Genomic DNA, 18,146 nt, shown 5'->3' on the forward strand with positions numbered 1-18,146 from the left:
CAAGGGGGAACGATAGGAAAATTTACAGCACCGACATCTGCCCCTTCAAGGAACTAAGAGCAAGACCCAAATCCAGACCCGACTGTAGAAATGAAAGGATGGTGGAAAGGGAGAAGCGTATCGGGGGGAAGTTACGTTCCGTACAGAAACGCAAAAAAGACCAAGTTCTGTAACAAATCCCGGACGACGCTGGTTTCCTGGCTTTAATCACGGTGTGGATGACCCTGTGTGGGAAACCTTGCTGCAAGCAGGGAGGTCTGCCTCCTACAACACTAAGCTAAAAACTGATAGCTCCTCCTCTGATGGCTATACCCCCTCCAGCCAAAGAGAGCCTAACACATTTCAGCCTAGTCTCACCTCCTAGTGGCAGCTGCAGCTAGTCTCACCTCCTAGTGGCAGCTGTGCGTCTTGTAGGGCTAAAAATACGGTATATGTAAAAAAAGCTGCTCTGAGTACCACTGACGTAGCCACCTGGAGCACTACTTAACCTCCACCTCTCCCTGTTGTCACTCTGCTTCCCTGTGAGATTGACAGGGCCAGGCATCCTCACTGCTCTGATGCATCGCCCTGAAATCTCACACGTGCCGATGCAGTAAGAATATCAGAGAAGTCAGAACCACTCCAATGACACTGCGGCTGAAAGCGCATGCATTGGAGTTCAGGGAGAGGTGGAGGTGAAACGATGCTCCAAGAGGCTAGGCCAGCCCTTCACTGCACCGAGCACCTAATTTGCGTATAGCTAAAGATAATAAAATCTCTGTATTGGTAATACTGACTACAGAGAAAAAGGACTATTTGAGTCACCATGACCAACCCTACCAGGCAGTATGTCTGGTGTAATAGGGTTGATCATGGTGACTAGGAATAAGTGAATCGACATCGGATGAAACATTCGAAGTCGTTTCACATAAAACTTCTCATAAAGCTCTGTACAGTATTAGAATCTATTGGCTCTTATGAGCAGACGTTATTACTTCACGAAGTCTCGCAAAACTTTGCGTAATAACTTCATAAATGTAAAAAAAAACAAAAAAAAAACACATTTCCTGAACTAGGGTTCAGTTCCAAGTTCCATTCCTAAAGGTGATAGATGCTCTGTAAATGTATTTTACTGAATCTTTTCCAATAAAACTATATATCAATCTGCTCAGCTTCTCCTGCTCTATTGCGCTGCATTTTGTGGTGATAGGTCCTCTTTAAATGCCAAGAAGCTGACACCTTAGTCCCGAACTGCAGCTTTTTTAAAACATGCCAAATGCAAGCAGCATCTGCAGCTATAAAATAAAAAAGACGCAGACGTTACTGGTATAGTTGGGGAAAAAAAAGCCGTACTTTAAAAAGGTAAGCGAAAATAAAATAACTGCACTGACATTGGATAACTCTAGAAGAAATATGTATTATGGTCAGCTGTTTGGATTAAAGAAGAGAGCATACATGAGACAGAGTACAAGCACAACAAAAAAAATGCTTTCCCTAAAATAAAAATACTTAACTAATAAAAAACAAACATCATTGGCATCGCCAGGTGCGAAAACGCCCATACAATCAAAATATAACAATATTAATCCCATATACGTAATCCCAAACTGTAGTAGAATTGCATTTTCTTTACAATATCACCCCAATTGGAATTTTTTCCCCGCTTCCCACTATGTTGTATGCAACTGTAAGGCTACTTTCACACTTGCGCTTGATCGGATCCGTTCTGAACGGATCCGATCATATTAATGCAGACGGAGGCTCCGTTCAGTACGGATCTGTCTGCATTAATAACTTAGAAAAATTTCGCAAGTGCGCAAGTAGCCTGAGCGGATCCGTTCAGACTTTCAATGTAAAGTCAATGGGGGACGGATCCGCTTGAAGATTGAGCCATATGGTGTCATCTTCAAGCGGATCCGTTCCCATTGACTTACATTGTAAGTCTGGACGGATCCGCACGCCTCCGCACGGCCAGGCGGACAGCTGAACGCTGCAAGCAGCGTTCAGCTGTCCGCCTGGCCGTGCGGAGGCGAGCGGAGTGGAGGCTGAACGCCGCCAGACTGATGCAGTCTGAGCGGATCCGCTCCATTCAGACTGCATCAGGGCTGGACGGAGGCGTTCGGGTCCGCTCGTGAGCTCCTTCAAACGGAGCTCACGAGCGGACCGACGAACGCTAGTGTGAAAGTAGCCTAAATGGTGCCAATAGAAAGTACAACTTGTTCTGCAAAAACTAAGCCCTCATAAGGCTATGTGAACGGAAAAATAAAAAAGTTATGACACGCAGGGAGCGAAAAACGAAAATGGAAAATCAACCAGTCCTCTAAGGGTTAAAAAACAACTTCTTTAAAAAACAAATACACCTAATTTAAAACAGGGGGCAGTGTATATCACCAAACATTAAAATACTAAAATTGTAAGCCTCTCAGTACAACTTCCAGAGGAGGGCTGATATACTTACCAGCTTCCATTGCAGACACGTTTCCCCGCTCTGTTTTTGGAAGCAGTTCAGTTCTTTCCTTATTGGTCAAAGGGAAGCGCTGAATGAGGCTCCTCATGGCATGCCTCGTGTTCTGTATCAGGCAGCAGGACATACGAGCGCTGCAGGCCTCAGAGCCATCCTTCTTCCTTATTGTTAAATATCTACTAATGCCTTTTCTAAAAATAAACCATAAAAGTAGATCTGCATCAATAGCATATTTCATCACTTTGATTTTACAGATGAGCGTACTTACTACAATAAACACCATAAAATAATAATCGGACCCAACTTTACTTTATTAGACAAAGTTTAAAAGGAACCTGAACATATCTCTGCCGCATATTAGGACTGAGGCTACTTTCACATATGCGATTTTCCTTCTGGTTTTGAGATTCGTCAGAGGAAAATGCTTCAGTTTGATGTAACACAACAGGCTGCATCGGTTCCGGTCGGATGCGGTTGTATTAAATCGAAAATTAACAAACCGGATCTGGCAATAACACTATTAAAAAGTCAATGGACGCCGGATCCGGTTTTTTTCCTATCTGAAAAAAAACGGATCCGGCACCTTTGCTTACATTGTTTTTAGTTCCGGATCCAGCTTGTTCAGTTTCGCAAACCGGACACAAAACCATAGTCTGCCGCGGTTTTGTGTCCAGACAACGAATGCAGCACTCTGGTGCACTCCGTTTCGCTTTATTTATTTTTGTCCACATTGACAATAAATGGGGACAAAACTGAAGCGTTTTGCTCTGGTTTTAAGATCCTCTGCCGGATCTCAAAACCAGAAAGAAAAATCGCATATGTGAAAGTAGCCTGAGAACTCCAACTTTTGGAATCTAAATTTATAATTTGTCCCCAGAAGAGGCGATAACTGTTTGGGCAATGGGGACCTCGTGGATAACTATCTATAGAGCTGATGAAGAACATACAAGTTAAATAAGTTATCTCATGAAAATTAATTATCACCTATCCATGGGATAGGTGATAAATATCTGATGGCTGAGAGTTCAATCAATAGGACCCCTGCCGATCATAACAGGGACCCTGTGTTCCTCCATTCAACTCTGTGGGTCTGCAGGAGATAGGCGAATACATATACTGGGCTATCTCTGGCAGTCCTACAGAGTTGAATGGAGTAACAGCGCACATATGTAACCGCCACTCATCACATACTGTAACAGGGAACACAGGGAACACAGGGAACCAACCGTTCTCGTGAGTCGGCAGGGGCCTCTAAAGTTGTACCCTGAAGATCAGACACTTGGTTAGGGGATAAGTGCTTGGAATGGGACTAATGTATAAAATGTATATGTAGAGTAAAGCCAGTAATTTACCCTTTGCTCTTCGATATTAGTCCAAGTGACTGGGCAAGACGATGGATAAAGGCTCTCTCAGTGCTGGTCAGAGATGAAGGAAATTCCATCTCTTAAACATGAAAAAAGGACAATGCATTGTGTTAAATTAAAACTATTTTGGAATATTTACTTATAATTCAATTTATGTACATTCATATACGTATACTAACAGTTTCTAAGAACAACAAGGTATGTTACTTGTCGTCAGTTCTCAAACACACTCAACCATGCAGCCAATGTACCAAGCCCACCATTACTAAGGTCAATTCCGGTTAATGTACACTGGTACTGTACATTATCTTTAAAGCATGTATGTATTACCGGAATCACTCACTTTATGAGCAAAGCATCTACAGCAATCAAAATGAGGGCAAACAATTAAGCAGAGGAATTACTAATGTAAGGGTACTTTCACACTAGCGTTATTCTTTTCTGGTATTGAAATCCGGTAAAAAGGTCTCAATACCGGGGAAAAAACGCATCAGTTTTGTCCCAATGGATTCTGAATGGAAAGCAATCCGTTTAGTATGCATCAGGATGTCTTCTGTTCCTTTCCTTTTACGGTATTTGACCAGACAAAATACCATAGCTTGCAGCAGTATTTTTTTCCGGACAAAATCCTGGAACACTACTGCACTTGCCGGATCCGGCATTAATTTCCATTGCAATGTATACTGGATCCATTATCCAAGATGATACCGGAAAGACAGATCCGGTATTTCAATGAATAAGTCTAACAGATCAGTATCCGGAAAAAAAATATATATTTGTTTGCATACGGATTTCCGGATCCGGCAGGCAGTTCCGGCACTGAAACTGCCTCCCGGAGCCTCACAACGCTAGTGTGAAAGTACCCTAAACTATAGGTCTGTGATGGCTAACCTCCGGCACTCCAGCTGTGGTAAAACTACAACTCCCAAGATGCACACTTCATTGGTTGTTATCAGAACTCCATAGAAATGAATGGAGCATGCTGGGAGTCATAGTTTCACCACAGCTGGAATGGCGGAGGTCAGCCATCACGGCTATAGACATATAGAGATCACACAGTGAAATGCATCAGATATTTTGTTTATCAAAAATAGCAGACCTGAGAATATACCTTTTTGGTCACTATACCGAAATCTGTCCAGTGCAATATTAACGGCAATCTTCACCTCCTCATCTATACGAATGTCCTTCAGCCCCTTCGCTTTTCTAGATTTGGGAGTGCCTGGTTTCATAGTCGTGCTAGGACTTGGCGACATACTGCTTGGATGCGACATTTTTACTACACAAATGCAAAAACCCAGTGTACTATAAAATCAGATAAAGCAATTGCATTTATAGTCCACAGATTGTTCAGCCATGTTAACAAGTTTCTACAGTATTAATACCACAGTATGTGTTTTCTCCTAGTCAGAAGGGGCATTCTTATAAATGTCCAGATAAAACATGACGATCATTTTCTCACCGTTTTATCTCTTTGTTTTTGACATATAAATACTTAAAACTCCTCCATATAAGTGCAGAGTTTGTTAAGTTTATAAAAGCTCCTGGCCAATGGCACGTTCTAAGGCTACTCGCGTTTTGTGTGGATCCGTCATGGACGGATCCTTTCAGATAATACAACCATCTGCATCGGTTCTGAACAGACCTGTTTGTATTATCTTTAACATAGCCATGACGGATCCGTCTTGAACACAATTGTAAGTCAACGGGAGGCTGATCAGTTTTCTATTGTGCCAGATTGTGTCAGTGAAAATGGATCTGTCCCCATTGACTTACATTGTGTGCCAGGACGGATCAGTTTGGCTCAGTTTCAAGCAGTGTTTTGGTGTCCGTCTCCAAAGCAGAATGGAGACTGAACTGATGCAAACTGATGCATTCTGAGCGGATCCTTATCCATTCAGAATACATTAGATTGCAAACTGATCTGTTTTGGACCGTTTCTGAGAGCCCTGAACGGATCTCACAAACGGAAAGCCTAAACAGCAGTGTGAAAGTAGCCTTACATGCTGTGTTTGAAGCCATGTCACGGGGTGCCATCAGCAGGATCGGGCTATTAGAGTAATCAGCTCCATGTCTCTAAAAGAGCCTGAACTCAGTGCTCATGGGTTCCCGTATTATATTAGAAAATTTTCGAACTTCAACAAACAATCAATAAGCTTAAAGGGCTTCTGTCATCAAGAACATCATTAGTAAACTAGCTGTCTTTAGACATGTGCTAATGTCAGCTGAAGCTAACAGTCCTTGTCCCTTCTTTCTATGTGCCCCCATTTTTGTGACAAAATGAACTTTTTTTATGCAAATTAGCCTCTAGTAGCAATGGGGGTGTTGCCCCTACTCCTAGAGGCTCAATTGTCCCTCCTCTAGCCACACCCTCATCATGGTGATTGACAGGGCCAGGCAGGATGATGTGAACACTGTTTGGCCATGTCAATCAACATATACTTTTTTCTTACTCATGATCTATCCTCTGGATAGGTCATCAGAATCTGATTGGCGGGAGTCCGACACTAGGGACCCCCCGCCAATAAGCTGTTTGAGAAGACCGCGCTGCTCGCAGTAGCACCACGGCCTTCTCGCAAAATCCTATTTTACGTCATTTTATTTAATTTTTTACTTTTTTCCCTGTCTGGAGGAAGCTGGTATAACATAAATGTATGTCACCCAACACATAGAATGGTGATCTAATGCCTGCCAGTATAGCAGTGCTCTACATACAGAATATTGCTGGGAGGACACAGATCATGACCTACCTCCCCTCAAAATACTTCTCTCCCCCACCAGACTGGCAACAGCCCCAATACAGAATGGAAGCTGCATGCACTCAGGTCCCATTGCAGAACACATTAATATATTTTTTGACAGGAAGCTGATGGTTTCGGGCCATACCTGAAGTCAGCAGTACTGGGCACATGCCCGGATACATTACCATGCACACTCATTGCTAGTGAAAACTACCTAATGAACGCTTCTAGCTCACCGCTCACTTTCTGATGCCTTCTGTCTCCAACTGCACAAGGGCGAGAGCCGGGAGTTCCCCGGTTATCCCAGAGGGAGGAGCCAAATTTGATCACGTGTCACCTGGAAATGTAGCAAATAATAACATGTATAATATGGTACAATAATTGACAAATGGCACAGGTTACATGCAGTACTATAGTATTGCAGCATTGCTGGCACTGACTTCAGATCTGTAGGTAATATGTTAATATTCCATCGCAATGTCAAAAAGAAGAAGTACCAGAATACACTTGTCCTCTCTATTATAAGCGCAAGCTCAGGAGTCCCGTCAGTGTATTTAAGCACAGCTTTGTAAAGGCACAGTAAATAAATATGATCAAAACATTAATTACTGTATATTCCTGCGTATAAGACTACTTTTTAACACATGAAAATCTTCTCAAAAGTCGGGGGTCGTCTCATATGCCGGTATACAGCGTGCTGAAACGTACTTCCTAGCAAGACTGGAGAAGCTGTCCTTCTCCAGCTTCAGGGACAGGCGCCCTCTAGCTGAGCCACCGTGTGCTGCATCCCGGCCAGCCGCTCCTTAAGCAGCCCCCTCTTCAGTGGTTTTCTCATGCCGGCAGTATCACAATGCGCACTACCGCTCAGATCGTCTTGAAGACCGGGAGGGCTGGGCAGGCAGGCAGAGCTGACCCACCCAATCCAAGCCGGTATTGTATGCAGTGTGCACAGAAAATACCGGTACATCGCTTACTGTGATTGGCTGGTTGTTGTATACTGGGTTGGATTGGAGCATCTGCACTTCAGCCAATTCTAATGTTGGCGGATGTCTAATGAAGTTTGGTGTGCATCTTATCTGTGGTGAAAAAACAGAGTCTATCTGGGGAGCAGATACATGTGGTGGTGAATACAGTACAACACCAGTATCTGTACCTGTACATACAGTACAGCACCAGTTCATACAGTATAGCACCAGTACATACAGTACAGTATACAAATGGCTAACAGTCAAGACCCCATCATGGCTCTATCAGCAAGAAGAAAGAAATATGAAGCCAGTTTCAAATTTAAAGTTGTAAACTTTGCCATGGAACATAATAACTGCGCTGCTGCAACACAATAAAGAGTAACAGAAAAGATGGTTTGCGACTGGAAAGCAAATTAAAAGCATTAAAGAGTATGCCAAGGGGTAAGTGTGCATTAAGGAGAGGCACCCCACATTGGCCAGAACTCGAAAAACATGTAGCAGACATGGTGAATGAGCATCGCCAAAACGGTTATGTAGTGACACAAAATAAAATACGTTTGTTTGCACTTCAGTGGCCAAATCTAACCCAGATCACAGCAACAGATGTAAGGTCACTGTATCCTGGTGTACTAGATTCTTGGAAAGGCATAGTATGGTACTGAGGCAAAAGACGAAAATTGCACAACAATTACCTGCAGATCTTGATGCCAAAGTAAATGTTATTGGAGGGGTAGTCTTATACGGCGAGTATAGCCCAAACCCTATATTTCAACTGGAAAAGTTGGGGGTCGTCTTATACACCCAGTCGTCTTATACGCCGGAATATACGGTAGGCTGCGTTCAAACTTCAGTGATCTGGTCAGTTATTTCCATCAGTTATCGCAAGCTAAAACCAGTAGCGAAGCATTCAGAGATCAGGTATAATGGAAAGATCTGCACCTAGTTTTGGCTCACAATAACTGATGGAAATCTCTGACCAAATATCTGAAGTGTGAACTCAGCCTTAGTAACCCAAAGTCTTCACAGGCAATTCTACACAATAGTGATTGCAGGAGGCGACACATATATTGCAATGGATCATATGCAGCAAATGCAATATGAAGATAATATGATTAACCCTTTCAGGACCCTGACATATTTCACCTTAAGGACAAGGCTGTGTTTTTTTTAATTTGACATGTCACGCTATGTGGTACAGAGAACACAGGGGAGCGGGACACCGGACCCGGAGATGAAGAGGAGCCGTGGCGCAGGAGAGGTGAGGATTTTTTTTTTTTTATTAATCTGAAAAGTCTGATCTGAGGTGAGATAGGGGTTATTTAAAACCTGATCTGAGGTCTGATAGGGGTTAATAAAGTCAGTGAGAAGGGGGGGGGATGGAAATTGGCATTTGGCACTAGTATATTATAAATGTAAATTATAAATTGACTACCAACTGAGGGCTTTATTAATTTACTGTACATTTATAATATACTAGCGCCAAATGCAAATTTCCACCACCTCAGTGACTACCAACTAATATAATATATAAATATATTGGTATAAAATATCAGTATAAATTATCGGCCTGAAAGTTTACCAATTAGTATCGGCTCTAAATAATCAATATCGGTCGATCATTAGTTGGAAGGCTTAGGGCTCTTTCACACGATCCCGTGCATGGAATCTCCTGCGTGAAAGAGAGCCAAGCCCCGATCCGGACAGCAGAGACACGGAGCATTAACATGATTGATAATGCTCTTTGCCTTTCTGTGACCTTTTTACTACAAAATCACAATGACAATTTTATCTCACTGTGATTTTGTAGTAAAAAGATCACAGAGAGGCAAAGAGAATTATCAATCATGTTTATGCTCTGTGTCTCTGCTGTCCGGAAGGGGGCTTGGCACTCTTTCACGCAGCAGATTACCCGCACGGCATCCGCTCGTGTGAAAGAGCTCTTAGAATTTTAGAAGCAAATCTTTACATTTTTGAGAAAATTTCCAAAACCCACTTTTTTAACCACTTCCCGATCGCCCATTGACTATAAACGTCCGGGCCGTCGGGTTTATCTCTGATCGGACGTTTCTGAATGTCCTTTCAGAGATGGCAGCTGCAGGCTAATCGTGCAGCTGCCAAGTGTCAGTGACACCAGGGCACCCCAGGGAGAAGGCAGGGTACCTGCGTTCTAGATCGCTGCCTTCTAGAGAGCTGTGTATACAGCTGAGGAAGCGATCTGCCGCTTCTTGTCCCGGCCCGGTGGTCATGTGATCACCAGGGCCAGGAGAGTGCAGTAGTTGCCGGGTCTTCCATAGATGAGGCTGTACAGCGCTGTATTATGCTGTAGACCATTCGAGCTAAATCTGCCCTCCAAATACCATATGGCGCTCCTTGTCTTCTCGGCCCCGACATGTGCACATACAGCGGTATACGACCACATATAGGGTGTTTCTGTAAACTGCAGAATCAAGGTAAAAAATATTGAGGTTTCTTTTGTTGTTAACCCTGTCGGGTATACAACCGACAACCCTTGATGTAGTCCAGGAAAAAATAAAATCTTACAATGAAAAATCTGCAAAAAAAATAAATAAATAAGTGAAATTGTACCTCTATTTTGGTCCTTGAAAAAGTTGAATTTGGAAATTTTCTTAAAAATTTCAAAAAATTGCTTCTAAAATTCTAAACCTTCTAACGTCCTAAAGAAATAAAATAACATTACCAAAATGATTCCAACATAAAGTAGACATATGGGGAATGTTAATTAATGAATATTTTATGAGGCATTACTATCTGTCTTAAAAGCAGAGAGATTCAAATTTTGTTAATGTTTAGATTAATTTTTAATAAATAAAAAGGTAAAGCATATTGACTCAAATTTACCATTAACATGAAGTACAATCTGTCACGAGAAAACATTCTCAGAATGGCTTGGATAAGTAAAAGGGTTCTAAAGTAGAGGCCGATGCCAGATTATGTGTACTAGGCTGTGTTGAATCTGTTCAACTAGTCGCTGAGCAGAAACTAGCGGTTATCCGTATAATGTATCAAGCAAGAAAGGTGATTGCGTACCATTGGGTGGATCATGATCCTCCAGAGGTTGGGGAACTTGTTCGAAAGGATGGTGCATAATGGTGCATAAGACAGTACAAACGGTCCAGGTACAGCAACGTTTCAGCTACATAGTAGCCTTTTTCAAGCTGTACCTGGACCGTTTGTACTGTCTCATGCACCATGTATGAATAAACCTTGTTGGATTGGAGATGCTGCCAGCGCTTTCTTTCTGGTTATTATCGTATTGACCCCCATGGATCTGGGGCTTTGGATTGGCTGATGCATTCCTGAAATTCCACATTAGGAACTGTTGTGCTGCTCTATATAACACAGTATATGAATCCTTTTTTTGCGGGATGAGGATGGTTTGAGTGGTATTATTTTGGGGTACATATAACTATTTGATCACTTAGTATTACACTTTTTGTGATGCAAGTTGACAAAAAATGGTTGTTTTAGCACAGTTTTTTGTTTTGCTTTTCTTTTCTTTTAAGGCGTTCAGGTGAGGGGTGGATCATGTGATATTTTTATAAAATATAAAGCCGGTCGTTAAACATGAGACAATAGCAAATATGTCAGTTTTTTTTATTTATAATGTTATATGCGTTTTAGGCCTCTTTAACACAGGCGTGTGCGCCCCGTGGTCGTGCAGCGGGCCGCAATGCACGAGCACAGTCCGTGATCCGGCCATTCCGCAAAAATATAGGACATGTTCTATCTTTTTGCGGAACGTAAGTACAGGACGAAACCCCCCGTAGTGCTTCCGTAGGGTTCCGTTCCGTGGTTCCTTTCGGCACCATTCCGCATCTCCGGATTTGCGGACCCATTGAAGTAAATGGGTCCGCATCCGTGATGCGGAATGCCCACGGAACTGCGCCAGTGTATTGCGGATCCGCAAATGCAGTCCGCAATACGGCAACGGGGACCCCATGGGGACGAGGAAGGCCCGATCCGCAATACTGCAGTGCGGGGACCCCATGGGGACGAGGAAGGCCCGATCCGCAATACTGCAGTGCGGGAAGGCCCGATCCGCAATACTGCAGTGCGGGGACCCCATGGGGACGAGGAAGGAACCCGTACCCTCTGCAAACCCCCTGCATGCTGCGGTCAGTTTTGACCACGACAATACAAGGGGTGAATACGGGGGCATCAGTGTATTAATCTATGCTGGCGTATGCAGCAGGGACTCGGATGTCAGTGACTGCTGGCTCCGTGCCGCTGATCGGGCCTGCGTAGCTCCAGCATCCGCCCGATCAGCCCGTCATAGCTGTACAGCGCTGGTCCTCTACGGGTTAAAAAAAGGGTTGTCTCGAGAAAAATATTCTAGTTTTCAAACCCAGCACCTGGATCTGAATTATTTTGTAACTGCATGTAATTAAAAATGTATTATAGCTACCGAGTTATTTACTGAAATTTATCTTTATAGCACCACCTGCTGTTTACTCTTTTTCTAATTTCTCTGTCCTGCTCACTGAGACACAAGCACCTGGATTCGGATTTTCACTGGGCCATGAATTAGAACATTACAGAAAAAAAATCCAAGAGCACTTCTGATTTGTAGTAAAACAGAGGAGCAAAGTGTGTGCTTGCCACAAATACCCTGATGATTACCGTATGTGCGCCTGCCATAAATAGCTTGATAATAGTGTGTGTCTACCACAACATGTATGTGTCTGTCACATAAGCATAAATAATAAAGTGTGCCTGTCCCATATACATCCATAGCAGAGTGTGCCTGTCCCATATACATCCATAGCAGAGTGTGCCTGTCCCACATACATCCATAGCAGAGTGTGCCTGTCCCACATACATCCATAGCAGAGTGTGCCTGTCCCACATACATCCATAGCAGAGTGTGCCTGTCCCACATACATCCATAGCAGAGTGTGCCTGTCCCACATACATCCATAGCAGAGTGTGCCTGTCCCACATACATCCATAGCAGAGTGTGCCTGTCCCACATACATCCATAGCAGAGTGTGCCTGTCCCACATACATCCATAGCAGAGTGTGCCTGTCCCACATACATCCATAGCAGAGTGTGCCTGTCCCACATACATCCATAGCAGAGTGTGCCTGTCCCACATACATCCATAGCAGAGTGTGCCTGTCCCACATACATCCATAGCAGAGTGTGCCTGTCCCACATACATCCATAGCAGAGTGTGCCTGTCCCACATACATCCATAGCAGAGTGTGCCTGTCCCACATACATCCATAGCAGAGTGTGCCTGTCCCACATACATCCATAGCAGAGTGTGCCTGTCCCACATACATCCATAGCAGAGTGTGCCTGTCCCACATACATCCATAGCAGAGTGTGCCTGTCCCACATACATCCATAGCAGAGTGTGCCTGTCCCACATACATCCATAGCAGAGTGTGCCTGTCCCACATACATCCATAGCAGAGTGTGCCTGTCCCACATACATCCATAGCAGAGTGTGCCTGTCCCACATACATCCATAGCAGAGTGTGCCTGTCCCACATACATCCATAGCAGAGTGTGCCTGTCCCACATACATCCATAGCAGAGTGTGCCTGTCCACATACATCCATAGCAGAGTGTGCCTGTCCCACATACATCCATAGCAGAGTGTGCCTGTCCCACATACATCCATAGCAGAGTGTGCCTGTCCCACATACATCCATAGCAGAGTGTGCCTGTCCCACATACATCCATAGCAGAGTGTGCCTGTCCCACATACATCCATAGCAGAGCAGAGTGTGCCTGTCCCACATACATCCATAGCAGAGTGTGCCTGTCCCACATACATCCATAGCAGAGTGTGCCTGTCCCACATACATCCATAGCAGAGTGTGCCTGTCCCACATACATCCATAGCAGAGTGTGCCTGTCCCACATACATCCATAGCAGAGTGTGCCTGTCCCACATACATCCATAGCAGAGTGTGCCTGTCCCACATACATCCATAGCAGAGTGTGCCTGTCCCACATACATCCATAGCAGAGTGTGCCTGTCCCCATACATCCATAGCAGAGTGTGCCTGTCCCACATACATCCATAGCAGAGTGTGCCTGTCCCACATACATCCATAGCAGAGTGTGCCTGTCCCACATACATCCATAGCAGAGTGTGCCTGTCCCACATACATCCATAGCAGAGTGTGCCTGTCCCGTCCCACATACATCCATAGCAGAGTGTGCCTGTCCCACATACATCCATAGCAGAGTGTGCCTGTCCCACATACATCCATAGCAGAGTGTGCCTGTCCCACATACATCCATAGCAGAGTGTGCCTGTCCCACATACATCCATAGCAGAGTGTGCCTGTCCCACATACATCCATAGCAGAGTGTGCCTGTCCCACATACATCCATAGCAGAGTGTGCCTGTCCCACATACATCCATAGCAGAGTGTGCCTGTCCCACATACATCCATAGCAGAGTGTGCCTGTCCCACATACATCCATAGCAGAGTGTGCCTGTCCCACATACATCCATAGCAGAGTGTGCCTGTCCCACATACATCCATAGCAGAGTGTGCCTGTCCCACATACATCCATAGCAGAGTGTGCCTGTCCCACATACATCCATAGCAGAGTGTGCCTGTCCCACATACATCCATAGCAGAGTGTGCCTGTCCCACATACATCCATAGCAGAGTGTGCCTGTCCTAGCAGGTCCTACATCCATAGCAGAGTGTGCCTGTCCCACATACATCCATAGCAGAGTGTGCCTGTCCCACATACATCCATAGCAGAGTGTGCCTGTCCCACATACATCCATAGCAGAGTGTGCCTGTCCCATATACATCCATAGCAGAGTGTGCCTGTCCCACATACATCCATAGCAGAGCGTGCCTGTCCCACATACAGCCATAGCAGAGCGTGCCTGTCCCATATACAGCCATAGCAGAGCGTGCCTGTCCCATATACAGCCATAGCAGAGTGTGCCTGTCCCACATACATCCATAGCAGAGTGTGCCTGTCCCATATACATCCATAGCAGAGCGTGACTGTCCCATATACAATACAGACCAAAAGCTTGGACATACTTTCTCATTCAAAGAGTTTTCTTTATTTTCATGACTATGAAAATTGTAGATTCACACTGAAGGCATCAAAACTATGAATTAACACATGTGGAATTATATACTTATCAAAAAAGTATGAAACAACTGAAAATATGTCATATTCTAGGTTCTTCAAAGTAGCCACCTTTTGCTTTGATTACTGCTTTGCACACTCTTGGCATTCTCTTGATGAGCTTTAAGAGGTAGTCACCTGAAATGGTTTTCACTTCACAGGTGTGCCCTGTCAGGTTTAATAAGTGGGATTTCTTGCCTTATAAATGTGGTTGGGACCATCAGTTGCGTTGTGGAGAAGTCAGGTGGATACACAGCTGATAGTCCTACTGAATAGACTGTTAGAATTTGTATTATGGCAAGTAAAAAGCAGCTAAGTAAAGAAAAACGAGTGACCATCATTACTTTAAGAAATGAAGGTCAGTCAGTCCGAAAAATTGGGAAAACTTTGAAAGTGTCCCCAAGTGCAGTCACAAAAACCATCAAGCACTACAAAGAAACTGGCTCACATGCGGACCGCCCCAGGAAAGGAAGACCAAGAGTCACCTCTGCTGCGGAGGATAAGTTCATCCGAGTCACCAGCCTCAGAAATCGCAGGTTAACAGCAGCTCAGATTAGAGACCAGGTCAATGCCATACAGAGTTCTAGCAGCAGACACATCTCTAGAACAACTGTTAAGAGGAGACTGTGTGAATCAGGCCTTCATGGTAGAATATCTGTTAGGTAACCACTGTTAAGGACAGGCAACAAGCAGAAGAGACTTGTTTGGGCTAAAGAACACATGGAATGGACATTAGACCAATGGAAATCTGTGCTTTGGTCTGATGAGTCCAAATTTAAGATCTTTGGTTCCAACCACCATGTCTTTGTGCGACGCAGAAAAGGTGAACGGATGGACTCTACATACCTGGTTCTCACCGGAAGCATGGAGGAGGAGGTGTGATGGTGTGGGGGTGCTTCGCTGGTGATACTGTTGGGGATTTATTCAAAATTGAAGGCATACTGAACCAGCATGGCTACCACAGCATCTTGCAGCGGCATGCTATTCCATCCGGTTTGCGTTTAGTTAGACCATCATTTATTTTTCAACAGGACAATGACCCCAAACACACCTCCAGGCTGTGTAAGGGCTATTTGACCATGAAGGAGAGTGATGGGGTGCTGCGCCAGATGACCTGGCCTCCACAGTCACCGCACCTGAACCCAATCGAGATGGTTTGGGGTGCAGAGTGAAGGCAAAAGGGCCAACAAGGGCTAAGCATCTCTGGGAACTCCTTCAAGACTGTTGGAAGACCATTTCAGGTGACTACCTCTTGAAGCTCATCAAGAGAATGCCAAGAGTGTGCAAAGCAGTAATCAAAGCAAAAGGTGGCTACTTTGAAGAACCTAGAATATGACATATTTTCAGTTGTTTGACACTTTTTTTGTTATGTATATAATTCCACATGTGTTAATTCATAGTTGTGATGCCTTCAGTGTGAATCTACAATTTTCATAGTCATGAAAATAAAGAAAACTCTTTGAATGAGAAGGTGTGTCCAAACTTTTGGTCTGTACTGTACATCCATAGCAGAGTGTGCCCGTCCCATGTGCCTCCATGGCAGAGCGTGCCCGTCACATGTGCCTCCATGGCAGAGCGTGCCCGTCACATGTGCCTCCATGGCAGAGCGTGCCCGTCACATGTGCCTCCATGGCAGAGCGTGCCCGTCACATGTGCCTCCATGGCAGAGCGTGCCCGTCACATGTGCCTCCATGGCAGAGCGTGCCCGTCACATGTGCCTCCATGGCAGAGCGTGCCCGTCACATGTGCCTCCATGGCAGAGCGTGCCCGTCACATGTACACCTATGGCAGAGCGTGCCCGTCACATGTACACCTATGGCAGAGCGTGCCCGTCACATGTACACCTATGGCAGAGCGTGCCCGTCACATGTACACCTATGGCAGAGCGTGCCCGTCACATGTACACCTATGGCAGAGCGTGCCCGTCACATGTACACCTATGGCAGAGCGTGCCCGTCACATATACATCTATTGCAGAGCGTGCCCGTCACATATACATCTATGGCAGAGTGTGCCCGTCACATATACATCTATGGCAGTGTGTGCCCGTCACATATACATCTATAGCAGAGTGTGCCCATCACATATACATCTATGGCAGTGTGTGCCCGTCACATATACATCTATGGCAGAGTGCCTGTCTAAATAGGCACCATATTGGTATGTCCCTTGCCACAAACTCCTGTCTGTCATAAATACCGACAGAAGTGTAATACAGCTCCTGCTTCCCCCTTATAGACTACTAGCCCCTCTCAGAGCCTGTGACCCCCTTACCAGTGTGTGGATGGCATAAATCGCACCAGACATAGCCCACCCGGCGCTCACCTCTAGGGCAGCAGCTAGTTTCTTTTCTCAGTAAGGACCTGCTGACGTCGGGAGATCACGTGACACGCACGGTCACGTGGTACGGCATACCAAGCGATCTTACGTTCTGAGGAGATGCTGCACAGCGGGGGAGGAGAGGGTTAATGTTTCGTATCAGGGACAAGGCGCTGTGAAAGAGGTCGGGAATATGGTGTATAGCAGTGAGCCGGCGGTATTTGTGTAATGTCTCAAATTGGGTGATTACTGTTATGAGGTGTTTATGTGTTACATGAGGGGTGATTAGTGTTATTGGGGGTTAATTTGAGGAGTGATTAGTGTTATTGGGGGTTAATATGTTACATGAGGGCCTGATTAGTGTTATTGAGGTGTTAATGTGAGGGGTGATTAGTGTTATTGGGGTTACTGTGTTACATGAGGGGTGATTAGTGTTATTGGGGTGTTAACGTGAGGGGTGATTAGTGTTATTGGGGTTACTGTGTTACATGAGGGGTGATTAGTGTTATTGGGGGTTAATGTGTTACATGAGGGGTAATTAGTGTTATTGGGGGTTTATATGTTACATGAGGGGCTGATTAGTGTTATTGTGGTGTTAATGTGAGGGGTGATTAGTGTTATTGGGGGTTAATATGTTACATGAGGGGTGATTAGTGTTATTGGGGGGTTAATGTGATACATGAGAGGTGATTAGTGTTCTTGGGGGTTAATATGTTACATGAGGGGTGATTAGTGTTATTGGGGGTTAATATGTTACATGAGGGGCTGATTAGAGTTATTGGGGGTTAATATGTTACATGAGGAGGTGACTGGTGTTATTGGGGGGTTAATGAGTTATGCCTCATTCACGTGTCAATGTTTTGGTCAGTGGTCTTGATAGAGATGTGGACATCATTCTTTGATTCAGCTAAGAAAGCTTCCCCATACTCCAGCTCTCAGACGCCTCATCTTCTCCGGAGCACGAAGGTTCCATGCTACCAAACAGAACGCGCCTCCATGCTACGTCATATATGCTTTTTTGCTGTTAGTGAAGACTCCATTACAAGATTGGCGCTTACAGCTAGATATTCACGTAGTTCACATACCACAGTTAGTAAAACAATGCGCAGATGTCAAGTGTTTTCTTTTCTCAGATTTTAGCCCATCAATGGGCAGCTCGGTGTTTCACTG

General features: G+C 44.7%; 1 protein-coding gene across 6 annotated transcripts in view; it reads right to left on the reverse strand.

Moving 5' to 3' along the window:
- Positions 1–17,037, reverse strand: part of YTHDC2 (YTH domain containing 2) — a 130,498-nt gene extending 113,461 nt beyond the window's left edge. For 2 of the 6 annotated variants that reach the window (XR_006387417.1, XM_044275921.1), the window contains exons 1-5: positions 16,932–17,037; positions 6,785–6,885; positions 4,919–5,086; positions 3,796–3,886; positions 2,438–2,634 (exon numbers count right to left, since the gene is read on the reverse strand). Coding sequence is in view for 5 of the 6 variants with exons in the window: in XM_044275921.1 (XP_044131856.1) it covers positions 2,438–2,634; positions 3,796–3,886; positions 4,919–5,081 (451 nt within the window). In the remaining variant the exon portion in view is untranslated. Of the gene's footprint in view, positions 1–2,437; positions 2,635–3,795; positions 3,887–4,918; positions 5,087–6,784; positions 6,886–10,102; positions 10,192–16,931 lie in introns of those variants that run through there. The other 4 variants (XM_044275923.1, XM_044275926.1, XM_044275922.1 and 1 more) reach the window with 4 other exon arrangements.
- Between the last annotated feature and the right edge of the window lie 1,109 nt (positions 17,038–18,146).

This window comes from Bufo gargarizans, chromosome 1 (genome assembly GCF_014858855.1).
Source record: "Bufo gargarizans isolate SCDJY-AF-19 chromosome 1, ASM1485885v1, whole genome shotgun sequence".
Taxonomy (NCBI): domain Eukaryota; kingdom Metazoa; phylum Chordata; class Amphibia; order Anura; family Bufonidae; genus Bufo; species Bufo gargarizans.